Source organism: Nerophis ophidion, linkage group LG04 (genome assembly GCF_033978795.1).
Source record: "Nerophis ophidion isolate RoL-2023_Sa linkage group LG04, RoL_Noph_v1.0, whole genome shotgun sequence".
Classification (NCBI taxonomy): domain Eukaryota; kingdom Metazoa; phylum Chordata; class Actinopteri; order Syngnathiformes; family Syngnathidae; genus Nerophis; species Nerophis ophidion.
This window is the reverse complement of record NC_084614.1, coordinates 35,898,267-35,926,238: the sequence shown is the minus strand read 5'-3', so window position 1 is coordinate 35,926,238 and position 27,972 is coordinate 35,898,267. Positions and strand designations below refer to the sequence as shown.

At 40.3% G+C, this 27,972-nt stretch overlaps 1 protein-coding gene and 1 long non-coding RNA gene across 4 annotated transcripts; one reads left to right on the top strand and one right to left on the bottom strand.

Moving 5' to 3' along the window:
• Positions 1-5,521, top strand: LOC133551344 (uncharacterized). 3 transcript variants are annotated; one of them, XR_009806483.1, is made up of 6 exons: positions 1-238; positions 340-457; positions 541-610; positions 691-805; positions 1,446-1,603; positions 4,969-5,521. It is a non-coding gene; the product is annotated as an uncharacterized LOC133551344 (long non-coding RNA). The 3 variants fall into 3 exon arrangements; XR_009806482.1 differs by lacking the exon at positions 1,446-1,603 and having other exon boundaries at positions 1-233; XR_009806481.1 differs by lacking the exon at positions 1,446-1,603.
• On the bottom strand, positions 4,529-27,942 carry pigl (phosphatidylinositol glycan anchor biosynthesis, class L). Its single transcript, XM_061897969.1, has 7 exons — positions 27,660-27,942; positions 25,837-25,936; positions 17,467-17,557; positions 10,959-11,026; positions 6,688-6,719; positions 4,953-5,086; positions 4,529-4,862 (listed from the first exon to the last, which is right to left on the bottom strand). Exons 1-7 carry the CDS (start codon positions 27,916-27,918, stop codon positions 4,734-4,736), a joined length of 813 nt encoding a protein of 270 aa, XP_061753953.1. The 5' UTR covers positions 27,919-27,942; the 3' UTR covers positions 4,529-4,733.
• Positions 27,943-27,972: the final 30 nt, after the last annotated feature.

Below are 27,972 nucleotides of genomic sequence, written 5' to 3'. Positions count from 1 at the left end.
TGCTGGCTTTGTGTTGTAAAAAGTTCATGAATTTTCATATGAACAATTTTTTTTCAGGCTGTAGACAACAAAGACATTGGAGGCGTTTACATTTTCATGATGAGCTGCTGTGAATGAGGACATCTTACTTATGCAAGTAGTATTTACTGTGACGAAATTTGACGGGTTCCGGGTGGGGCGTCTGAGCCCACGACACGTTTCGCAACATACTCCCTCAGACCTGTTTTTCTGAGGTTAGGTAAATAAAATCATGTTTTTTTTCCCAAACACTGTAGATGTAAGAAAAATACCAGAGCAATTAAGTAGGAAATAATAATCTTTTCTTGTTTTCTCCTACAGGATGGGTCTTGTGAAACATACTGGTGGCTGCCATTGTGGAGCTGTGAGGTTTGAAGTGTGGAGCTCTCCAGACCTCCATGTGTTCCATTGCAAGTATGGACATTCACTACAGAATTAGGTTTATCAATAGCATTTCTTGATTGAAAAACAAACTATTATCCAAATATGTTTTTAATTTATTCTGGCTTTTCCTATCTTCAGCTGCAGTATTTGTACAAAGAAACAAAATCATCATTTCATTGTCCCTAAAGACAACTTTACACTTTTGCAAGTAGGAAACATCCATCTGCAGCATCCAATTTTTTATTTATAATCATAATGTTTTCAGCATATCTCCCCTTCCGTCTCTAGGGATTGGATCATCTGACCACATATACATTTAACACTCACAATGCGAAGCACACCTTCTGTAGAAACTGCGGCGTTCAGAGTTTCTACACGCCACGCTCCAACCCTGATGGATACGGTACGAGCAAAAGCTGTTGACACGCCACATGACTCACACGCTCTTCACATGCCGTGTCTATTTGTTGTGTTTCCAAAATGATTTACTGTGTAGAGCAGGGGTGTCCAAAGAGCTTGCCAAGAATTTCCCAATTTTCAGCCCGCAGCCTACTTTTTTATTGCTCCTACAATAACATAAATACATTATAAATAAGTTATATTATTTGTTACACTAATTTGCTTTGACAACTCTAACACTAAGCCACAATGTGGATGTTTAAAGTTAACTTGGCATGCATTGACCTACATTGGATTTGTATTTGCATTTTAAAGGGGAACTGCAATATTTTTTGGGAATATGTATCCACAATTTGTATGTGACACAACGCACACCTGTCTCTTTCTGTGCATTCTAAATTCCCCCCCCAAAAAAGTGCTAGTAAGAGGCGTCCAACAATGCAGGTAATTTTAAGTAATCTATTTCACCTATGAAGTCCTCCAAAAAACATCCAAAATCCGTCAACGTTACATTTCGGGCCTTATTTACTAAAGTGAAGTGAAGAGAAGTGAATTCAATTTCTATAGCGCTTTTCTCAAGTGACTCAAAGCACTTTACATTGTGCAACCCAATATCTAAGTTACATTTTTTTTTTTTAAACCAGTGTGGGTGGCACTGGGAGCAGGCGGGTAAAGTGTCTTCTTATTCAAGGACACAACGGCAGTGACTAGGATGGCGGAAGCGAGGTTCAAACCTGCAACCCTGAAGTTGCTGGCGCAGCCGCTCTACCAACTGAGCTATACCGCCCACGCAAACCCAAAGGTTTGTGTGTACTAAAACATGTGGAAACTTGATAGCGCTTGCAAAACTGATCTACCATATATGTTTTTATTTTCATTTATGCATTTATTTGACAGGTACAGTACAATTAAACATTGCTACTCACAGCTGACCGATGTGAAAGTACATAAGACTTATCACTATTGGCTAATTTTGCAACCCTCGTCCCTGGTTAGACTTAAAAAAAAAGTTGAGAAAAGTGAAAAACACATACACAGGGATTAAGACAAGTACAAATATAAAAACACATTGAAAATAATTGGCCCCATTTGTCCGCACTACATCCAGTTCTAGTGCTCACACTTCTGATTTTCCTCAAGCCACTTTTTCAGTTTTGTGGAGAAAAGTGTGTGTAGAAGGATTGTGTCTCTTAAAGGGGTTACGATTTTTTTTTGCTACATTTTAAACATTTCCTCGTGGCCATTATAACATGTGATGGGGGTTCTTTGGTCTACATTTTGCATAGATTTTGTTTATAGATCGTTTTTAAGGCGCTGTCTGACCGTCTCTTCAGCGTGCGCCGTTTTGTGGGCGGGTCTAACTAACGTGGTTCCACTTCGACATCCTTTTCTCGGTGCCATGTTGTTGTAGTACTAGCGCCACGATTGCATGTCTGACAGATTAAGTTCGTACTATACGCTACTATACGGGCGGTATAGCTTGGTTGGTAGAGCGCCCGTGCCAGCAACTTGAGGGATGCAGGTTCGATCCCCGCTTCTGCCATCCTAGTCAATGCCGTTGTGTCCTTGGGCAAGACACTTTACCCACCTGCTCCCAGTGCCACCCACACTGGTTTAAATGTAACTTAGATATTGGGTTTCACTATGTAAAGCGCTATGAGTCACTTAAGGGAAAAGCCATATATAAATATAATTCACTTCACTTCTTTGTAATAAAAATGGCATGTGCATGTACCGGCCTATCCCAGCTGCACTCGGTTGGTAGGCGGGGTACACCCTGGACAAATCGCCACCTCATTGCAGGCACATGTCTAAAATAAAAATATTAAAGATGTGGTCTATTCAGCAATAGCATTTTATAATTTTATAGCTGTAAATGACTTATGAGGCTGATTAAACACATTAATTTGATGCGTTTTGGTATCAGCTAGCAGTCTCTTTTAGTTAAGTTGGTTTGTTCATAGTTCATAACTCATAATTCACTTGGTTCGCAGCCGAGTGTGAAGCGACTGGGATAAGAATCAGCACCTCCAAGTCCGAGTCCATGGTTCTCGCCCGGAAAAGGGTGAAGTGCCATCCCTGGGTTGGGGAGGAGACCCTGTCCCAAGTGGAGGAGTTCAAGTACCTTAGAGTCTTGTTCGCGAGTCAGGGAAGAGTGGATTGTGAGATCGACAGGCGGATCGGTGCGGCGTCTTCAGTAATGCGGACGCTGTATCGATCCGTTGTGGTGAAGAAGGAGCTGAGCCGGAAGACAAAGCTCTCAATTTACCGGTCGATTTACGTTCCCATTCTCACCTATGGTCACGAGCTTTGGGTCATGACCGAAAGGATAAGATCACGGGTACAAGCGGCCGAAATGAGTTTCATCCGCCGTGTGGCGGGGCTCTCCCTTAGAGATAGGGTGAGAAGCTCTGCCATCCGGGAGGAACTCAAAGTAAAGCCGCTGCTCCTTCACATCGAGAGGAGCCAGATGAGGAGTTTCGGGCATTTGGTCAGGATTCCACCCGAACACCTCACTAGAGAGGTGTTTAGGGCACGTCCAACCGGTAGGAGGCCACGGGAAAGACCCAGGACACGTTGGGAAGACTATGTCTCCCGGCTGGCCTGGGAACACCACGGGATCCCCCGGGAAGAGCTAGACGAAGTGGCTGGGGAGAGGGAAGTCTCCGTCTTGGTAGATCCCACGCAACACGCTAATTAATAGTCCACGCACATTTATAGCTTTCACATGTTGTTTAGCATATGGTATTTTTATCTTAGTACACCAGGTCGAATGTGGTTTACTATAGCTGGATCTATTTAGCACTCAATTCCTAGAACTTCTAGCTCATCCACTGAATATCCACTGAATCAGGCTCTAAAATATAATGTTCTGGATCAATATTTGTCACAATGCTGTTATCGCTGGCTCTCATGAAGTCTGCCATAATTAGTAGTTTTTGTTGTTGAAGGAAATACTCAACGATGCTATGTACTCTGTGAAATAAATGTGTCCTGGTAAGAAGTTCTGGTAATGCTTAAAATGACCGAATTACTGTAAATATTACGTTAAGAATGTGCCTGCTTCTATATTACATATACAGTATGTATATTAAATGTTGATAGGGTTTTTTGAGGTTTATAGGTGGTAAAGATGAATCCCCACTTATTAACTATGATGAGGTGGCGACTTGTGCAGGGTATACTCCGCCTTCCGCCCAATTGTAGCTGAGAAAGGCACCAGCACCCCCCGTGACCCCAAAGGGAATAAGCGGTAGAAAATGGATGGATGGATAACTATCATTTGCTCGCAGATTTTTATGATTTAAAATGCACAGAAAAGAGAAAGACACAGTGAGAATTCCCCCAAAAAGTGAAGTTCACCTTTAATGCACAAAATATATCAAAATGGACCTCACCCTGCATACCTAATTTTTTTCTGAAAGTTTTGACACCCTTTTATAATGTGGGTTGGACAACAAATCTAGATGGAAAAATCATAATTCAATAAAAAGTAATTGTTGCAGTGTTACTTCCGGTGGTTTTGTTCAAATTATTACTTATTTGTTTTTGTTACCATCTTCTTCCCAGGTATTGCGCCACATTGTCTTGATCCAGGTACTGTGCAAAGCATCACAGTAGAAAAATTTACAGGAGACCAATGGGAAGAAAGCATGCAAGCGCACAAAACCATCAGAGACATGTCCAAACCAAAAGAACTGAGAAATACAAAGTAATTCCAGTGGTCTTAAATTCAGGAAATGTTTTTATTCAGTACTATTCAAAGGTCAAACAGTGCAATGACAGTTTAATGACTGATAGTCATGAAGTTGTTCATGTGGCAAACCTGAGTGCAATTGTACATTTTATTACAAAGTTGACCTAAAAAAGGTTTATCAGATTTACGACTTATTAACAAGGTGTAAAGAAAAGAAAACAAATTGGAGCGACTTCTAATACATTTTGTGACACTTTGGTGCTTGTGGAATCATTTGGAATGTGTTGATGTACATGTATCTTGAGAAGGTCACGTACAGATAACGAAACCAGACGAGTTGAGTGCGATGACAAAGCATGGCAGCCTGTTAAAAAAAGTGATAGTTTAAAGATTAAAATAAATCACAAAGACAGCCAATAGCAATCAAACTCAGAGTGGTGTTGATTTGTCTTACTTTGCATTGGCTATAGCCATCTGAGCCGATCATACAGCAGAGGGAGGAGGGCAGCAGCCAGCTGAAAGGAAGTTCCATGAAAGAAACATACTTCCGGAGCAGGCCAACAGTCACCAAGGAGAGAAAACAGCAGTCTGGGGCAACAGGAAGAGACCTAGTTTGTAGTTAATGTTCACTACAGCTGCACATGATTATGAATATTGTAAGCCATTTATAACTGCATACTCTGGTTCCAGGAATGGAGGATAGTGCAGGGAAGACTTCAATGTCAAAAACTGATTCAACTGTCTAATATAAAATTTTTCTAACCACTTGATCAACAAATATTTTACTATTCCAATTCAATGATTTGCCGGTAGTATATGGTTTTTCAAACATATTCTGTCTTTTTTGGGGACATGAAACAGGAGGTGATCTAAGCAAAATCAAAAAGTGAAAATTGCTTGTTTACAAATGTGCATTGTGTAAAAACAAAACAATTACCTATCTTTTTCTGAGAAAATATTGTTGGTGTCTCCAATGCTTTTGCATGTGAATGAAACCCCCAATAAAATGATTTAAAAACAAAAGTGAAATGTGCCTACCTTATGGTAATTGTTTTTTGTTTTTAAACATACTAAACACGTTACATTAGGACTATTACCTTCGCTCAAATCTCCCTCTGAGAAGGAGGATGAAGCAGAGCTTAATTAATCCTACATATCTACATGTCTCAACAATTATTTATGGTCTGTTCACCTGTCTTTTTAATAGGGAGAAAAAATAATAAACCGTAGCGATGGTTACTTGTACCTGTAGTCAGCGTTTACATTACCTTGATCAAACATGGTGGAAATGTTTGTTGTAAAATATCAATCAATCAATGTTTACTTATATAGCCCTAAATCACTAGTGTCTCAAAGGGCTGCAAAATACAGCAGTAGTAAACAGTAGGGATGCAACGGTACTTGCTATAATCCTGCACGGGGGAAAAAAATTCTTGCAGCACTAATGAAGATCGGATGATATAAAAAATTAATTGTGATCATTTTTTTTGCCATATCGCCCAGCCCTACCTTAAATTTCAGCTATTCAATCTTTTTTGCCGGGAGAAAAGCACTTTGTAGGCCACTTAATGCCTTCTTCTGTGTGTTCAGATAACACAGACTTGCTGTACAGCCAGTAAATAAGCTCAACAGTCAGATTGGGACTAATTGACTGGCAGGCCTCCAGGCACATGCAAGGCCAACGAGACAGGGGAGGTGTCATTTATGTACCGTACAACCCTTGTGAGCTTAATTGATGATGCTCCTGTTAATTACAGATGACTCACTTGGGTGTTTACCCTGTCAATAGGTGCGTCATGCATGCGCGTCAGTGACTGGTCATGCCTGCTTAGATGGTTTCTGTGCACACAGACAATAGACCTTGTTGACCTTAATGCTAAGATGTTTGCTTACAATAAGAAACTAAGAGTAGTTAAAGGAACACAAACCAAATCAATACGTTCAAGCATGTCAGTATAAACATTATTACAAAACGTGATTTCAACTGGAAAAGAACGTGCTATCATTGCAGCAGATGGTGATTAGTTTGCACAAGAGGGCGCCATACATTAACGAAAAACGTATCAACTGTTAAGACTGAACTAGGAAAAGTGATAGTGTATGTATTACTTTACAATATGTTATAACAGTACAACTACAGTTTTTTGTGAGTGGTCAGCAAATCATCCATGTAAAATAAAGAATCATACCATTGGGTACTTGGTCAGTGTAAACAAGGTGCCTGTAGGAGGAGAAAAAGAGAATTTTTTGATAAAAATCAACATGATCAACAACATGGAGCTGCTTTTGGCAACACGAACACAAACAACAACACAAATTCAATCAATGCCTTGAAAATAAGCTGTGCAGTGTTACAACTTTTAGTTTCATACAGGAATGTTATTTTAAGACTTCACATTTTATCAATGTGAGGCTGCAGCACAGTTTAGGTAAAGCTCAGCAAGCATGAATGTCACGAGATCTGTCTGGTTGGAAGATAACATGGTGGTGTTTGCCAAGGCTTCACCACTTTTTCTATCACCTCATCTTTATTCCAAAATGCTGGTGCTGAGTGTGATCAAAGTGTAAAAATATGCTAAATATATTTGTGGCAGCATAGTAGAAAGTTATGTACATGTGTCAATTTTGCATCTCATTGCCCATAACTGTGGTGCGTTCAAAGACCCTTCATTAAAGATGGAAACAGAGGTGTTACTGGTTTTGAAAAAATATTGAGAGACTGAACTCCCAGAAGATGCACTGATGATATAATCTTAATAATAATATTGATTTATTATTATGATTTGGATTATCTGATGATAATAATCCTATGATGGTAATTTGAGTACAGGCAAACTTGTCGGATTTTTAATCATAATTAAATATTGATTATAATCACTTATTGATTATTCATGTTGCATTGTACTCATATAATTTTTTTTTAAACTAAAACCAAATAATTTAGTTGCCTGTCTTCTGCCGAATGCAACTGCATTATGTTTTCAGCCACCCTGTGACCAAGAGAAGGACAAGTGGTAGTAAATGGATGGCTGGATGGTTTATCTAGATGGACAGTGGTACCTCAACCTAAGAGTTTCATGAGATAAGAGCTGTCTCTTGGCTAATTATTGTGCTTTAAGTTGCAAACAAACATTTAAGTTACAAGCTTCTCCGCCATTAATTGGTGTAGCAAATGTCACAGTGAATCATGTAAGATCCGACAAAAACATCTGGTCTTGCTTTTTTTTGATTGATTGATTGATACTTTTTTTAGTAGATTGCACAGTACAGTACATATTCCGTACAATTAACCACTAAATGGTAACACCCGAATAAGTTTTTCAACTTGTTTAAGTCGGGGTCCACGTTAATCGATTCATGGTTACTTGCGAGCATTAGCTTGCATAAGAAATTGGGTCTGAAGGATAATGCTGAGAAGAAGTGACTGAATTAACGCCGATGGAGATACCAAAATACTCCATTCTTCAAGGTAAATGCCGGACATTATTATAAAATTACTTCATAAAACTACTGTTGTCGTTGTTAGTACTACAAACCCCGTTTCCATGAGTTGGGAAATTGTGTTAGATGTAAATGTAAACGAAATTTAATGATTTGCAAATCATTTTCAACCCATATTCAGTTGAATATGCTACAAAGACAACATATTTGATGTTCAAACTGATAAACATTTTTTTTTTTTGCAAATAGTCATTAACTTTAGAATTTGATGCCAGCAACACGTGACAAAGAAGTTGGGAAAGGTGGCAATAAATACTGATAAAGTTGAGGAACGCTCATCAAACACTTATATGGAACATCCCAGACGTGTGCAGGCTAACAGGGAACAGGTGGGTGCCATGATAGGGTATAAAAACAGCTTCCCAAAAATGCTCAGTCTTTCACAAGAAATGATGGTGCGAGGTACACCCCTTTGTCCACAACTATGGGAGCAAATAGTCAAACAGTTTAAGAACAACATTTCTCAAAGTGCAATTGCAAGAAATTTAGGGATTGAATGACTGTGACCTTCGATCCCTCAGACGGCACTGTATCAAAAACCGACATCAATCTCTAAAGGATATCACCACATGGGCTCAGGAACACTTCAGAACACCACTGTCACTAAATACAGTGTGTCGCTACATCTGTAAGTGCAAGTTAAAGCTCTACTATGCAAAGCGAAAGCCATTTATCAACAACATCCAGAAACGCCACCGGCTTCTCTGGGCCCGAGACCATCTAAGATGGACTGATGCAAAGTGGAAAAGTGTTCTGTGGTCTGACGAGTCCACATTTCAGATTGTTTTGGGAAATATTCGACATCGTGTCATCCGGACCAACGGGGAAGTGAACCATCCAGACTGTTATCGACGCAAAGTTCAAAAGCCAGCATCTGTGATGGTATGGGGGTGCTTTAGTGCCCAAGGCACGGGTAACTTGCACACCTGTGAAGGCACCATTAATGCTGAAAGGTGCATACAGGTTTTGGAACAACATATGCTGCCATCTAAGCGCCGTCTTTCTCATGGACGCCCCTGCTTATTTCAGCAAGACAATGTCAAGCCACATTCAGCATGTGTTACAACAGCGTGGCTTCGTAAAAAAAGAGTGCGGGTACTTTCCTGGCCCGCCTGCAGTCCAGACCTGTCTTCCATCGAAAATGTGTGGCGCATTATGAAGCGAAAAATACGACTGAAGCTCTACATAAAACAAGAATGGGAATAAATTCCACTTTCAAAGCTTCAACAATTAGTCTCCTCAGTTCCCAAACGTTTATTGAGTGTTGTTAAAAGAAAAGGTGATGTAACCCAGTGGTGAACATGTCCTTTCCCAACTATTTTGGCACATTTTGCAGCCATGAAATTCTAAGTTAATTATTATTTGCAAAAAAAAAAATTAAGTTTATGAGTTTGAACATCACCTATCTTGTCTTTGTAGTGCATTCAATTGAATATGGGTTGAAAAGGATTTGCAAATCATCGTATTCCGTTTATATTTACATCCAACCAAATTTCTCAACTCATATGGAAACGTGGTTTGTACATTCTATTGTATTGTTTTATACAATATTTCTTAATTACAGACCGATGTCCCTTTGGGACAGAGGACCCTATTGAATTTCTAAATGTTTATTATTCTTTATTATTATTATTATACTGCCGGCTCTTTGAGCTGTAATTTGACCCCCTTAACATGCTTCAAAACTCACCAATTTTGACACACACATCAGGACTGTCGAAAATTGCGATCTAATCAAAAAACCAAACCCCAAAACTCAAAATTGCGCTCTAGCGCCCCCTAGGAAAAAAACACAGACAAAACTGTCTGTAACTTCCAGTGGGAACGTCGTAGAAACATGAAACAAATACCACTACGTAGGTCTCAGTTAGACCTATATTTAAAATATTGTTTTTCTTTTTACAAGTTATAAAGTAGTGATAAAAAGCAGCAATTAAATTGATTAAATTGTTTTCTTTTCAATGGGAGACATTGGTTTGAGATACAAGTGTTTTGAGTTAGGGGCTCCATCACAGAACTATAAAGCTCATAAATTCAGGTACTACTGTATTCTATAAGTGTTCATCCCGTCTTTTAAAATTCGAAAAGCTAATTAAGTGTTTTAAAAAGCTAGTTTCAATCAAATCCATGCAAAAAAATATATGTTTTTAGTGCATGTAAACACAGAGTGTGGGTGTATGGAGCGGTGACGTTGGGTTTAGGGTGGGATGGGGGGCACTCAAGTAGTCCTGTGGATGGGGTCCTAGAATTTTGTCCTGCGTCCCTGTGCGTGTATGTTGTTGTTGGTGACATTTTTCAGTATCATCCAATTGCCACAAATGGGCAGACTGGAAAGCCCCTTTCCCAACATCCGCCAAGAGTTTCAATATTAGATCTTCAGTCGGTACAGGTTGCGTAGAACTAATGTAGAAATAACTAAGCCATCTTAAGAACATTAGTCTAAGTAAGGAGATGGTTAAGTTTAGGACTAGGACGAGGGGAAAGGCCATAGTTATAAAATGACAATGTGTGGCGTTACCTGTTATATACTGGCATACTTTTATTTTGAAGGATGTGGCTGCGAGAAACCGGATGTGTTACATGGATTTGACGTTAAACAAATAAATACTTGCAATGCAAAACTGCCGTTTGTATGAACCCACAGAACTACAAAATATGACAAAAGAAAAATAAACAATAGCCTGCTTATTGAAATTATCTCTCATTATTTCCTTCCCTGTAACAACGTAAAATTACCAATACGGAAGGAGAAATCACAGTATATCATATCCGGTAAGCTTCACAAAACTATACATGATTGGTCTATGAAACGCTATCCAGAAATGCCCATTAGACGTTCTTGTGTCATGATGGAAACGTCCAGGTCGTAGCTGGACCCTTCTCACATTTTTGGAAGGATTTTTATGTAACTAACTTTTTGTCACTATGGATTGATTAAAACTGTGAAATTTCAGTCTACCTGACAGCCTTATAGATGGATATATGGTTGGCATGGCCACTCACTCCTCTTCCATCGAAGGTCAGCACCTGACAGAACAAAAGACTGCGGGTGAAAAGCCAGATTGGGGTGTTTAGTGAGAGAATTATTTTACAAAATTAGTTTAAGTACTTGGCAGCCATCAACTGATAATATAATTTTTACATGAACACCATCCATCCATCCATCCATCCATCATCTTCCGCTTATCCGAGGTCGGGTCGCGGGGGCAGCAGCCTAAGCAGGGAAGCCCAGACTTCCCTATCTCCAGCCACTTCGTCTAGCTCTTCCCGGGGGATCCCGAGGCGTTCCCAGGCCAGCCGGGAGACATAGTCTTTCCAACGTGTCCTGGGTCTTCCCCGTGGCCTCCTACCAGCTGGACGTGCCCTAAACACATCCCTAGGGAGGCGTTCGGGTGGCATCCTGACCAGATGCCCGAACCACCTCATCTGGCTCCTCTCGATGTGGAGGAGCAGCGGCTTTACGTTGAGCTCCTCCCGGATGGCAGAGCTTCTCACCCTATCTCTAAGGGAGAGCCCCGCCACCCGGCGGAGGAAACTCATTTCGGCCGCTTGTACCCGTGATCTTATCCTTTCGGTCATGACCCAAAGCTCATGACCATAGGTGAGGATGGGAACGTAGATCGACCGGTAAATTGAGAGCTTTGCCTTCCGGCTCAGCTCCTTCTTCACCACAACGGATCGATACAACGTCCGCATTACTGAAGACGCCGCACCGATCCGCCTGTCGATCTCACGATCCACTCTTCCCCCACTCGTGAACAAGACTCCTAGGTACTTGAACTCCTCCACTTGGGGCAGGGTCTCCTCCCCAACCCGGAGATGGCACTCCACCCTTTTCCGGGCGAGAACCATGGACTCGGACTTGGAGGTGCTGATTCTCATTCCGGTCGCTTCACACTCGGCTGCGAACCGATCCAGTGAGAGCTGAAGATCCCGGCCAGATGAAGCCATCAGGACTACATCATCTGCAAAAAGCAGAGACCTAATCCCGTGGCCACCAAACCGGAACCCCTCAACGCCTTGACTGCGCCTAGAAATTCTGTCCATAAAAGTTATGAACAGAATCGGTGACAAAGGACAGCCTTGGCGGAGTCCAACCTTCACTGGAAACGTGTCCGACTTACTGCCAGCAATGCGGACCAAGCTCTGACACTGATCGTACAGGGAGCGGACCGCCACAATAAGACAGTCCGATACCCCATACTCTCTGAGCACTCCCCACAGGACTTCCCGAGGGACACGGTCGAATGCCTTCTCCAAGTCCACAAAGCACATGTAGACTGGTTGGGCAAACTCCCATGCACCCTCAAGAACCCTGCCGAGAGTATAGAGCTGGTCCACAGTTCCACGACCAGGACGAAAACCACACTGTTCCTCCTGAATCCGAGGTTCGACTATCCGGCGTAGCCTCCTCTCCAGTACACCTGAATAAACCTTACCGGGAAGGCTGAGGAGTGTGATCCCACGATAGTTGGAACACACCCTCCGGTCCCCCTTCTTAAAGAGAGGGACCACCACCCCGGTCTGCCAATCCAGAGGTACCGCCCCCGATGTCCACGCGATGCTGCAGAGTCTTGTCAACCAAGACAGCCCCACAGCATCCAGAGCCTTAAGGAACTCCGGGCGGATCTCATCCACCCCCGGGGCCTTGCCGCCGAGGAGCTTTTTAACTACCTCAGCGACCTCAGCCCCAGAAATAGGAGAGTCCACTACAGATTCCCCAGGCACCGCTTCCTCAAAGAAAGACGTGTTGGTGGGATTGAGGAGGTCTTCGAAGTATTCCCTCCACCGATCCACAACATCCGCAGTCGAAGTCAGCAGAACACCATCCGCACCATACACGGTGTTGATAGTGCAATGCTTCCCCTTCCTGAGGCGCCGTATGGTGGTCCAGAATCGCTTCGAAGCCGTCCGGAAGTCGTTTTCCATGGCTTCCCCGAACTCTTCCCATGTCCGAGTTTTTGCCTCCGCGACCGCTAAAGCTGCACACCGCTTGGCCCGTCGGTACCCGTCCACTGCCTCCGGAGTCCTATGAGCCAAAAGAACCCGATAGCACTCCTTCTTCAGCTTGACGGCATCCCTCACTGCTGGTGTCCACCAACGGGTTCTGGGATTACCGCCACGACAGGCACCAACAACCTTGCGGCCACAGCTCCAATCAGCCGCCTCGACAATAGAGGTTCGGAACATGGTCCACTCGGACTCAATGTCCCGCACCTCCCTCGTGACATGTTCAAAGTTCTCCCGGAGGTGTGAATTGAAACTCTCTCTGACAGGAGACTCTGCCAGACGTTCCCAGCAGACCCTCACAATGCGCTTGGGCCTGCCAGGTCTGTCCGGCATCCTCCCCCACCATCGCAGCCAACTCACCACCAGGTGGTGATCGGTAGAAAGCTCCGCCCCTCTCTTCACCCGAGTGTCCAAAACATAAGGCCGCAAATCCGATGACACAACTACAAAGTCGATCATGGAACTGCGGCCTAGGGTGTCCTGGTGCCAAGTGCACATATGGACACCCTTATGTTTGAACATGGTGTTTGTTATCGACAAACTGTGACGAGCACAAAAGTCCAATAACAAAACACCACTCGGGTTTAGATCCGGGCGACCATTCTTCCCAATCACGCCTCTCCAGGTTTCACTGTCGTTGCCAACATGAGCGTTGAAGTCTCCCAGTAGGACAAGGGAATCACCCGGAGGAGCACTTTCCAGTACTCCCTCGAGTGTACCCAAAAAGGGTGGGTATTCTGAACTGCTGTTTGGTGCGTAAGCACAAACAACAGTCAGGACCCGTCCCCCCACCCGAAGGCGAAGGGAAGCTACCCTCTCGTCCACTGGGTTGAACTCAAACGTACAGGCTTTGAGCCGGGGGGCAACCAGAATTGCCACCCCAGCCCGTCGCCTCTCACTGCCGGCAACGCCAGAGTGGAAGAGGGTCCAGTCCCTCTCGAGAGAACTGGTTCCAGAGCCCTTGCTGTGCGTCGAGGTGAGTCCGACTATATCCAGCCGGAACTTCTCTACCTCGCGCACTAGCTCAGGCTCCTTCCCCCCCAGTGAGGTGACGTTCCACGTCCCAAGAGCTAGCTTCTGTAGCCGAGGATCGGACCGCCAAGTGCCCTGCCTTTGGCTGTCGCCCAGCTCACAATGCACCCGACCTCTATGGCCCCTCCTATGAGTGGTGAGCCCATTGGAGGGATGACCCACGTTGCCTCTTCGGGCTGTGCCCGGCCGGGCCCCATGGGAACAGGCCCGACCACCAGGCGCTCGCCATCGTGCCCCAACTCCGGGCCTGGCTCCAGACATGAACACGTTTCTTATAAAAAACAACAGACTTTGAGAGCAAAAGACAAATGGGGTCGCCTAAAAACTTTTCTATAAAGCATATTCCGATGTAACTTTTTTAGTGCTTCAAACAGCCATGTAAATGTAGACGACATTCCCCAATATTTGTTAAGAGGGAAAAAGTGTAATCATTCAGTTTTTTGTAATCTACATGTACAGCAAAACTACATCATACCGCATGGGTCTCAAACTCTTTAATTAGTATGAATATTTTACGATATTTGTTAGATATACTTCAACATAGGGGGAACGGCGTAGCTCAAATTGTAGAGCGGCAGTGCCAGCAACTTGAGGGTTCCACGTTCGATCCCCGATTCCGCAATCCAAGTCATTGCGGTTGTGTCCTTGGGGACCTGCTCCCAGTGCCACCCACAATGGTTGGAATGTAACTTGAAGATGTAGATAATAGGTTCTACTATGTAAAGCGCTTTGAGTCTCTAGAGAAAAGTGCTATATAAATATAATTAATTTTACTTCACACAGCGTCACTATTAAAAGCCGCTAACATTACTCTCGTGGCAGATTGAGACCTCTTTTTCGCAGTTGCTTCATATTATATTTGTGCCGCCATGGTATTTGTCACTACTCCATTGATACCGAAAGTCACGATCGGTCCAGGCAGGCGCGAAGACTACGTCACTTCCTGGACTTACATATTTTTACGATGGAGCCTTGCGACATAATTTTCTGTGATATTTGAATGTGTAATTAATTTTTTCTATAAAAAAAATACCTTACTTATGAGTAAAAAGGAACACAAATATAAACATAAACAAGGGGTGGATTTTTAAAAAATCAGGGAGTATTATTGCCACAGTTTCAACCACTTTTACTCTTCTGTCAGTGCAATGAATAATGCGAGGGGGTGCCAATGACTCATTGTTAAAGGTTGGTTTGATATACTTTGAATTTCTTTTGTAAAATGTTTTTTTTTTTAATTCTTAACAAATCCTTTACTGTAACTTAAATCCATAGAAATTAGACTTATAAATGATCAGTATTTTGAATTGATGTATTAGATGAAAATAAAGTAGTAGGAAAAAGATTGATTTCTCTGCCATTTAAGGCTGCTGAGCACATCGTTCAGGTTTCTGTACGGTTTCCAAAATAATTACCATATTCTTAAGCAGCGTTTGTTTTGTATGTAATATTTTTATATGATATTGTTACTCAAATAAAGATTACAATAAAGAAAACCATGGTAGCAGGGACGGAGTGCACGAAAATAACTGCCGTAAAAAAAGTTGACAGAAATGACAGTCTGCACGCATGCGTAGAATGATTGTGTCTTCCGGTATCAATCATGTAATGACAGTATCTGTTGTTGCTCTCAGTCAGGTACAAGAAGAGGGCCAAACTACTTGCAGACATACAGAGACCGTAACAATTGAGATAAAAAAATTGATTACGATTAAAAAACATTTTGCTAAATATGACTGTATTTATTTAATCACAATAATTTGACTATCCAAGTCAAAATATAATTTTTTTATTTTCAATTTAAGACTTAAAATGACCTTTGTCCTACCATAGCTCAGGGTCACTACAGCTGTGTATAAGTAGTTAAAAAATGTTGTCACATGATTACAATGTAATTATGAAGTACATACTTTGTGTGCAGTATATTTAGTATAAATCTACCAACGATAGAGCTTTTGATACAATCGTTATATCGTGATGATGGATGTTGATGAAATATTGTAGCTGTATCCCACAAATTGGACAGGGACAATCGAACAAAGGTGAACAAAGCAATTGTGCATTCTAGCTAGCGGCTAAGTCAGTAATCCTTGCTTTAATGGTGGTAAATAAACCATGTTTCTTATACAAAAATAGTAAACATGCTACACTTTATGCGAACCGCTAACCAGGAAGTAGAACTCTTAAATGTACACAAATGGAGCCTTTGTAACCCATTTTCAAATGGGTCTATTGTAATTCATATAACAAATAATATATTGCAATATATATCATTATCGCAGGTGGCTGCGATATATATATCGCAATATAGGCTCAACCCGACTCTTGCTACAGATGCCCCATCTAAATTGGGTTTGAGACCTCAAAGTGGTTGGAATTGGAAGTAAAAATAAATACTTCTGGAAAATATGAATCGATAGCCAAATGAAAAGACGTAGCAGAAGAACAGCTGCATCAGTATTAACTGTGACGAAAAGTCATGGAAAAAAGCAGAAGTGTTATAATAGAACCAAATAAACCACTAAACCTGAAATGAAACTCACTCTGACATAGTAAAGAGTCTTGCTGCTTAGTAAAATATGGACAATACAAATTATTAAATATTAATTACATAAATTAGAATAGCATGAATATAACCAGTCTGCAACTATTCTTCTAATGCTGGCCGCTGACAGGAGACATGTAACACTTACTAATTCCAGTCACTAGGTGCCAGTATGACTTTGCTGCACTTCACTGTCCACTCTCAGGCAAGCATCATCATTTTAATTTACATAAATTAAATGTGTATTAACTTGGGTTTTATACAGTGTTTAACTGTATAAATGAGATTAGATTTAACTAGGCTTGACATAATTTTGTATGGAGAAATTTGAGATCATTGGAAATGAGAACAACTTGGAAGTCAATCGATGGCTTGTGTTTGGAGGAGATTTTATGTTTATCTGTCCTACATGATAATTAAAAAGACCCGCATTAGAAGGATAGTGTAAATAAACTACTTTCCATTCATTGATAATACTGCTTTTGTGTATTTCTTTTGTATTGCTGCAGTCACTATTGGTACCTCTTTTTGTAAACAACTACTTGATTTTCATTTTAAATTCCCATTAGCCAATGGCACGGAACTGCACCAGGGTTGATATGAATCTTTCTGTAAACACACAAATTAAATCTAAAAACGCCCCCTCTAAAACCTCAGGGAGGCTCTAAGTACAGTCATGCTTGAGCAGAAATAATAGGTGGCTTGCAGGATTTTTATAGAAACCACAAGTGCAAAGTGAGATGCTGCATGGCAAGGGTGACACACACACAGCCAAAATATAGGCTTAAGAAAATAACATATAGATGTATTTGGCTGAACAAAAAGTATGCATTATCACACAGAAAAGTCAGAGAGAAAAGGAGAACAGAAGTGTGCATACCATGTTGACAGAGTGAGCTTCCAAGTGTTTCGCAATTATAGAGGCAGCCAAAGAGATGCTCCATTCGACTTTGGGATCGTCTGGAAGTTTCCTGGAAGGCAAAGAAGTGCACTCTGGTATCACTCGGTTTCAGCAATGTTTTACTGCATGCGGTATATCATGTCTGGATTGTAACCACACAGAAAGGATACAGTGAAACATATGAAAAGAGAAAAAATGGGTTGCATCCTGGTCAAAGATGGCAGTTAAAAGTAAAAAACATAAATCATTGATAACAATCTGTCAAAAAAATAGGAATCGACAAATCGTTTTGGGAGCTGTTCTGTGTCAATTTAATATGCTGATGTGGCTTTTCTAGTTAGAACTGTTCTTAACTGCTGGAAAGTTTAACGGTTTCATTCCTTTACGTTTTCAACCAAAAAAAACTATTTACTTTTCCTTAGAGTGATTGTACTGACATTTTTATTAATTTTAAAAAACTGGCTACCGCAGTGTTATTCAATTGGCGGCCTCGGGGCCAAACTCAGCCCAGGAATGACAACATACCAGCCCCCAAGTTCAGTTCAAAACTTGGGAGAAACATTTTTGTGGCAAATTCCTAAAAACGCTAGCATGCTCCTGGAACTTGGGCCATTGTAAGCACATTGGCAAATATTTGCAATGACATTTTAACCTTGCTAGCAAACATAGAACACTGGGGTCCTAACTTCTGATTTACATAACCAAGGAATTCCTCAAGGCACCCCTTTAAGTCCTCTCTTTTTTGGCAGTTACAATTTTCATAATGTGAGTTATGTAACATGGGTGTTGCTGTAGTTTGTTTACTTCAGATGCAGTGGTGGTTTGTTCAACTTCTTTGTAGTTATACTAGTAGTGTATCTCAACGTTCCATTTTAGGCCCTATCTTTGTCATCATCTGAGCTATTCAACTGGTGGTCCATGAGTTTAGTTAAAAAAACAGCTGCTTCCTAAAAACACTAGAGGGCTGTCGTTAAGATGATTTTTGACAAGCTTTTTTGCAGAATTACAGAGCATTCTTGTAACTCTGACTATACAAAACACTCCAAAAGTCAAATGTCTATTTACTATAGAGGACACTGGTTCTAGGGAACATACACATGTCAAATTCCAGCCCCCCCTGTCCTTCGCTTTCTGCAAATGTGGCCCCCGTGACAAATTAGTTGAATATCCCTGGCCTACAGTAAAATCTGAGTAGGGAAAATGTAAGATTTTTCTTATACTGTAAAATTGTGTGAAATGAACCCTTCTTATAACGAATGCAAATATGAAAGGTATAAATAAAAAAACAAATGCACAGATTTTACAGAAACAGTAGGATCAGGCAGTGATAATTTACTGTTTCCACAACAAACAATGAGCGCTATTAAAATAAATATACCCTAGTGTGTGAATGTGAGTGTGAATGTTGTCTATCTGTGTTGGCCCTGTGATGAGGTGGCGACTTGTCCGAGGTGTACCCCGCCTTCCGCCCGATTGTAGCTGAGATAGGCACCAGCGCCCCCAAAGGGAATAAGCGGTAGATAATAGATGGTTCGATGGATCATTGCAGTGTCAGCCTTGTGTAGGAATCGCAAAGGTGTGTTGTTGGACACTTGGTGGCAGTGTTGGCTTACTTTGTCCTTTGTCCCCTTTTGCAGCCAAACAGCCAATAATGCTTTGATTGATTGACCAAAAGCTATTTCAAAGGAAGTTGGTGTCATGTTTTATCGCCTGGTTTACATTCGCTTACAAAGCGCATGTCTTCTTGCACAATGAAAAATGACAATGAAAACACAGTGAATAGAATTGATCATAACTCTGGTTTTACTCGACCAAATTACACCCTTAAAGACCCCTATACAGTGTGTAGTCTACAATTTGGATGCAAGGAAGTATGGAGCGCCTTTTTTAATGCATTGCCATGCTGTGCCTGTGGATTTCAGAAGGCACATTAAATATCCCCATATATTGTATGGACTTAACATACAGTAGTACCTTAACTCACAAGATTCTTTTGTTCAGTTACGGAGCACTTAACTCAGAACACTTGTTTCTCTAATCAGCGTCTTCCATTGAAATTAGTTCAAATCTATGGGTGATTGGTCCCTCTAAATAGCATAATTTTAACATGGAAGACGCTTTTTCAAATGAAAAACAAACTTTTATATAATATTGTATAAAACAATACAGTAAAATTGTACTACTTACAAAAATTGCAGTTTTTTTTTAAAGTAATAATAGAGTGGACTTCAACGGTATCTCTTTCCAGCTGCTTCTCCGTCCAACATACTATCAGCAGATTTTTCATATTTTCATGGATAAATGTCTGCCGTTTAGATAATAGTTTAACGTCCTTGGTTGGTGTTAAGACTCGTTCTCCTTCAGTATGGAGCAGACGAGCAGTAATAAACTTGGTCATGTTTTTGATGATTTTCTTCAATTCAATGAATATCATCCCTTTCTCCTTCTAAGCACTGTCCTTCACACTCACCTTCTTTCTTTTCATAAACAGAAAATAAAATAATTTTGTTTGTTAGCGAGTAGGACTAGATATTTTGAGAAGAATCTTACGGGGTTCACTGTGACATTTGCTAAACCAACTTAATTTATAACAATTAGTCTCAAAACATTCTTAAGTTGGGGCACCACTGTACTAGTAATTTTTATCTCCTGAAGCAATAATCAACAGTACATTTCATAGCCGGTTCACCAAAATATGAGTTATGTAGACATAACAAACGACACTCACTGAGTTGTTTTGTATTGGGACAAAGGAGGCTTAAACGACAGCACATGCATGCACATTAAGATATTATAGTGAATGTACTTGCATAAAGAAGTGGGGGTAGCTACAGGGCCATGTCCTCTGTCCTCTGCCATTACCCTTCCTTTTGTGGCCAACAATGAGTCAGGACAGTTTAGCTAGCAGAGGGAAGTGATGAATGAATGAATGGGTTGTACTTGTATAGCGCTTTTCTACCTGAATTAGGTCACAAATCTCTTGGCTTCCAGTGAGGTGTCAGGCTATGATGGAAAAGGTGGTTTGCAGGGATCGCAATGTCAATAAGGGGGAGGGGCTGCAATTCCCAGATAGTTGATGGGAATCCACTACTGTGGAATGCAACGGAATTAAATGCATTTAGTCCATTCAAAACAAAGCAGATTAACAAATCATTTTAATTTTTGTTTTGTTACTTACATATTGGCCAACCGGCACATCGGCCAATGACAATGTTAAAAAAATGTATTTCTGTGTTTTCCCCTGTTAAATTAATTTGGCTGAACATTTTATAGTTTCTTTCCTGGACTGGGCTACACCTCTTTCAAGTTCTGGGAAAACTGGTCCTTACATGTTGTCTTTGTTTTGTTTTTGTGCCTTATATTTTCAGTATTATATTTATGTAGATTTGCTCTGAGATTTTGCTTCAGAGTGAGAAGGATGCTGGGAATTAACAAAAAAAGAAGACTTAAAGACCTTTTCTCAAGCAAGTATCGGATTCACCATGGCAACACGGTACAACGTCCTAAAATAACCTGTACATCCAACACATGTAGCTGTGCATGTGGATGTCTAATTGCTTGCAGGCTTTTGTGAGCAGTGGTTGAACGCCGGCCCAGTAAGGGGATTCTGTGTGTGTGTATGTGTGTCAGATAGGGATTGTTTAGTCTGGTTACATGGACCATGGGCATGTGAAAGTGCACATACAGACTAAGTCACAGCCGTCCTAACTGAGGCTCCGGGCCATTTTTGACTGGCAATTACTTTTTTTTAATTGGCACTGGACATAATCTAAAAATAAAATTCATTATTAATGAGATGTATTATTATAAGATATCACATTTGATTTTTTATTAATTACAAAAAACCAATATGTTTGATGTTTTCTTCAGCAAATACTGTTCAACAGCAGCGATTCTCAATTTTTTTTCACCAAGTACCAACTCAGAAAAAAACTTGGCTTTCCAATTGCCACCATATGGCCAACATTAAAACACAGTAGCATAGTAGGCCTGAGTATTGTTTAAAAACAAGGCAGCGCCTATTTAACAAGTATATATGATATTTTTGGCAACTGTTACATTACACACCATTTGAACAGTAACACTGTTTGAATATAGAAAAATACAACACTGCACTTAAAAAACTAATTACATTAACTTACAATATTTATTAGATTTTTTTCTTGTACCACAGTTTGAGAATCAGTGATCTACAGTAGAAGTATGGGAGATAAGATTCGGTATGTAAATGATAGTAGAACCATTTCAAAACGTGCTACAAAGGCTACTAAATTATGTTATTTCTGGTTGTATAATTTTGTTAAAATTAATAATATGCTTTCTAATTTAATGTTAATATATAATATGGCTGGTAAATTAATCACATTTTGATAATGGATTATTAAGATCAGGAAAATATAGTAATCGAGAAAAAAACCAAAAACGATTTATTGGCCGTGCTATGTGCATGCAAATTCCAGAGCGGATGGGTAGAGAATCAGTGAAAAAACATCATGTCTGCTAGAAGTGTGGGTCCCACCATGGTTGCTACTCTTTATTTGAACCCGTGCTAGTATGAATAATCAGTAATAAATACACTCAACACAACAAAGTAAGGGATAATTTCCGCGTTCACGTATACCCGTAGACAGAACTGGCCAATAAAACGAAATCCGCTGTTGACTGCAGAATATCACTGAAATTGACATCAATGTGACTGATATGCTGTCACTGTGAAAATAATGTCTTGGGAACGCTCATTCATCCCCGAAACACTCGACCGCCCTGCCCTGAACTAAACAAAGTCGAGACAGTCACTTGAAACAGCACTAAACTACGAATATAAAGCTAACAAGAACAATCCATACACCGACAACACATCTCATCTGCTTGTGTAATGAACAACATCATCGATGTAACATCAATGTACAAACAGGACAGCAGTCGCAATTTGAGAGGCTCGCTCTCTTTTTTTTTTTTACAGTCTCAAGTCTCTTTACTTTTCAAGTTGAGAACATCAGCACAGCACTCATCCCTCCTCCACAATAATTTGCGGGACACAGCTAGAATGTGTGATCAACATGCATTAATTATCACGATATACCAATAGTACTACAAGCTCTTTTGTAAATGAAATGTATTGAAAAACCGTGATTGATAGTTGCACTTAGGTAAACTCACGGATAGACTTGCGCTAGCTTAAATGAGGTCATATTATGATTTTATTTTTCTACATTTAAAGTACCAGTACAATGGAAAAACATAATAACTTTATATGGTTAATTGTGTTTTATTGTATCCATAAAACCATATCCAATTGTATTTCCATCCTGCAAAGTATGTCAAAATATCGTCTAAATATCACAAAATGCCACAATTTCAAACGACCGTTTTTTTGTTTTGTTTTTTGATTTAGACAGCCATTTTGAATATTTTGTTCCAAATGTCCTGGGCCATTTCAGTACATTCGGGGCCACACGACATCACGACGGGAATGCTTCTGCAAGCTGACTATATCAGCGGATCAGTCTTACTGGAAATATTCAAAAAATACAAACAGTTGTGCTGGCTATCAATCACAATCCCTATGTTAGACATAAACACATATGTTTTTTTTCTTTTATGCATTCTACATTGTTAATAGTCCGTTAACAATTGAGTCAATGGGGGCTCTCTATTCTGCCCACATAACCCTCTAAATAACCATCCAAAACCCGTTAACAATACTTTACTTACATATTGTGACCTGAATATTAACCAAATATTAGCGATATTGTTATTTTAAGTGCTAACGCAGAAAAACTATTTTTTTAGCAGCACAGTGATAGCGGAGAGGTACTTTAACTAGCTTGTGGTGCAGCATTGAGCCGGCCGATGTCTTGGTGCTGCTGCTGCATCGCGTCTCGGTTCGTCAAAGTTATTCTAGATTATAAATCAAGCCTCTCATCTGCATCTGATCACTTATTTGGAGAATTATTTGATGCCAGAAGTCAGTGACTAAAGCTCTTAATTTTAAAGTCACACAACATGCACCTGGGGCTAGGTTGATTGGCAACACTTAATTGGCCCTAGTGTGTGAATGTGAGTGTGAATGTTGTCTGTCTATCTGTGTTGGCCCTGTGATGAGGTGGCGACTTGTCCAGGGTGTACCGTCCTTCCGTCTAATTGTAGCTGAGATAGGAACCAGTGCCCCCCGCAACCCCAAAGGGAATAAATAAGCGGTAGAAAATGGATGGATGGATGTGAATGTGAGTGTGAATGTTGTTTGTCTATCTGTGTTGGCCCTGCGATGAGGTGGCGACTTGTCCAGGGTGTATGCGCCGTCCGCCCGATTTTAGCTGAGATAGGCTCCAGCGCACCCCGCGACCCCAAAGGGAATAAGCGATAGAAAATGGATGGATGGATGGATGCAAGCGATGACAGTCAGATTTGTGAGCCATGACAGTTAGATTTGTGCAGCGAGCAGTTTTAATCAATGGCCGGGAGCAGACCAAGGTAAGGTCAAGTCAGCCCGAGTAGAGGCAACAGAGCGTGTTCCCATCGAGCTTTATTACAATGGCCCCAAAATGCACCGGGGCCCGAGATTCTGTCAACACAGCTGTCCTATTCAACAGCAATCATGGGATCCTATTTTTTTAAACAGGACACCTGTTGTCTGACATTTTGTCTTCTTACAGCTCCAAGCTACAGTTGTGAGAGAGAGATGTCGCCACTAAATACAGTATACCAGTACTGTACTTCCAAACCTCACAGGAGTCGACTTGATATGAAAGTTAAATAAAACTTGACTTCTTTAAAGACATGCATCAATCAATTTCACATATATTAATATTGACAGACTGCAATGAGATGGCGACTTGTCCAGGGTGTAACCTGCCTTCCGCCCGAGTAAAACAGGGATAGGGTCCAGCACCCCCTGCATACCCGAAAGGGACAAACAGTAGAAAATAAATGGATGGAGGTCTGACAAAATGTTTCCTTCATATGTACTCACTGCCTAACTTTGTGGTGTTGCATAAAATAGAGTGGCAAACTGCGACTGGTGTGCTTCCTGCCGAATTTCACTTCAAAATAAACCCTAACGGTAGATTAAATAAAACTGTTACCAAGTTTTGAACAAATAAATTACTTATATTTAAGAAAAACTACTTGTCTGACATTTAAAAACTTGCATTTGTGTCCAAATGTAAGGGTCTCTTTTAATTAAACTAAAAGCATACAAGTGAATTAAAATTTGTGATTAATCATGATTAATCCAAATTCAAGTTACATGAATCTGCCTCCAAAAAAAGATTTGACGGCACTATTTTTTAAACTTTTTTTAAAACATGAAATAAAAATATATTACCATCGTATTACTTATCTTGTATGAATTACTTTTCTTGTTCTATGCTTATTTTTAACATCTTTATTTCTTACTTTGCCTTAACTATGCATAAGTTAATAATGTCACTGATCCAACTCCCATTTCCTTATTGCTATTTAATTTCAATACATTTTAATACATTCTTTCTTTTTGTACATTGCATGATCAAAATTTAAATGACAAAAAGTAAGCAAACAACATTTTGTAAGTGTCAACATATTGTCTAAATTAATTATCAATAATAGCCACGGAGAGGGGGTAGGATTAAATAGGATCAGCTTCTTCCTACTCCTTTTTTCTACATGGTGAATTGTACAAATCTAACACCATGATGTTCTTTACTGTAACTTCTTTACTGTTACTTGTTGGAAACAAATACATTATACCAACGTTTGGCTACATGCATTTAAAGACATTCTTACAGGCAGAGAGATACACTCACATGCACACAAACACACAAAGACAAACATTGTGGAATGACCTACATTAGCAGTACTCGGAGATTTGCCAAAATACAGCCCACAGTTGGCAAGCAGACAGTGCTGGAGGGGGTGGAGGGTTGAAGAGAAGTAGGAAAGCAATGAGAGATTGAGAGGAGTCAAAAGTGAGCAGGGTTGTATTTCACAGTGCTGATTAGATGTGTGTTCAAACACCAGAACACACAAGAGAGAAATGGGCTATACTCCAAGTGCAGACAGTTCGGAGATCGAAGTTCATCTACACTTGCGCAGACGTTCGCAAATAAATCTAGTCCTTTTTAGGCAGCCTAAAGGTTCTTTGAAAAACATTGCCAATGGGAGCTGCAGCTCACCAGAAACATAAAAAAATGTTTTTACAACATCAAGCATTCACTTATGTTGAATGGGAGTGACGGATTGAATATTCAATATGCAATTTTGGCACAATTTTTGATAAATTATACTGAATGAAATTCAACTCACAACTTCACAAGCGTGTTCAAAAAGTAGATGCATTTATATAATTACAGTGGGAAAGCTGATTACTTGTGGTTTATGATGGTGATTCTGGAGGATGGTATGCCCAGTTTAGCACAGCTGTCGTAAAGTTCTTGCTTACGTTGAGCACCTTGATGGTAGTAGTCTCCTGTAAACAAATAGGTGGACCCATAAGCCTGCAGGCACATTGGAATATTAAAAGTGAAGTGTCAACAATCTAGCTTCCCAAGTTAAAAAAAGTATTTTTTTCAATCTGTCCAGCCGCTTAAGCAAATCATATTGTTCATATATATATATATATATATATATATATATATATATATATATATATATATATATATATATATATATGCCTATATCTGCTATACAAATTTACTTTACCATAAATCAACAGCAATGTTGTTGATTTACTTCTATGTTTTCCTAATGTTCTTGCCAAATGTCTTGTTAAACTTGGGAATTACGTTTTCCATCAATGAACACAGCAAAGCAACAACTGCCACCTCCACCATATTTCAGTTAGTATGAAAAAACAACTAATTTCAGTAGTGCTGTGGAACTTCCAGGTGCTCTTTTGCAAACTTCAAAAGGGCAATAATACATTTGAAAATAAAATAACAATAATGAATCAAACATTCAAGCCTTGAAGTAGCAAGAGAAAGTGCACGAATAAAACGTTCATTATTGCTCTGTTTGCTACACTGATTTGCTTTAACACTGAATATGGAACAAGCGACGTTTATATAACTTTGTAGTGCAAAATCAACTTTCAAAAAACAAACAAAAAACGTCAATGGTATATTAAATACAATTTAAATAAAAAAATTAAATGCCTCTTTTCTATTTGCAGCTTTCTGAGGTAAATATCAACTTTTTCCACAGGCTAATAAAAATGAAAACAAAATAACAATGAGGTGGGCGGGGTTTGGTGGTAGCGGGGGGTGTATATTGTAGCGTCCCGGAGTATTTGTTTATGTTGTGTTACGGTACGGATGTTCTCCCGAAATGTGTTTGTCATTCTTGTTTGGTGTGGGTTCACAGAGTGGCGCATATTTGTAACAGTGTTAAAGTTGTTTATACGAGAATGGTTCCCCCGGGAGATTGTCGGGAGGGGCACTGAACTTCGGGAGTCTCTCGGGAAAATTGAGAGGGCTGGCAAGTATGAGTAATAGCCGCGAATGCGGTGTATAATACCGGCAAGCCAGCTCTAATGTTAGTTTGGTATTGCCTCAAGGGCCAAATGAAATTACACGGCGGGCCAAATTTGGCCCACGGGCCAGAATTTGACATCATGGCCTAAGCTGTCAAGGTAAAAAGCCTATGCAGTTGTCACTGTCACCGACGTCCCACTGTGGTGTTTTTCCTTGCCCTTATGTGGACTCTGTACCGAGGATGTCGTTGTGGTTTGTGCAGCCCTTTGAGACACTTGTGATTTAGGGCTATATAAATAAACATTGATTGATAAGGAAGACAGCATATGACAGAAACTATTTTAAACTAAATCTATTATAATTTATACCTAGAACCCATCTGAATAGAATACACAAGAATATATTAATTAATCTACTCGATTAACACAATTAGACAATCAGACGTAATTGTGACGACAACTGGTTAGAAACTTTTTAGAGCACTAATAAAACTTTAAACAACAAAACTGAACAGTTCAACGTACATCACATGTTTTAATATGAACGATGAAAATGGTACTTCTCAATAAACAAACCAGGCTCTCATTCAAAACGTGGTGGTTGCATTAGGTCGAATTCAAGCAAGCTATTGTTATAGAGCACCAACCCAAACAGCAGCATACGACAATATTCACTTAATAATCGGTTGTTCCATAAAAGAGACATATATTCATAATTTACCTTGAGATAAACACATCAAGTGGACGTTGACTTTAAACTCGACAAGTCGTATGATCGTTGGTCCGAAAAACATGCATTCGTCATCTGGGTGTGCAGTTACAATTAGAGCTTTTATGTCACCTCCGTTTCTTTCCCCGGACTGTAGAACATTCATAACATGTTCGAAGGGCTCTCTTAAAGACCGCCGATATCGATAATAAATACATTTCAAGCAAACCACATAAGCGACAACGGCAGCGAGAATGAGCCACTCGCTCATTATTTTTTCACCGTACTGATGAGGGAACCGTGTGAAGACAAGTAACCATAGAAA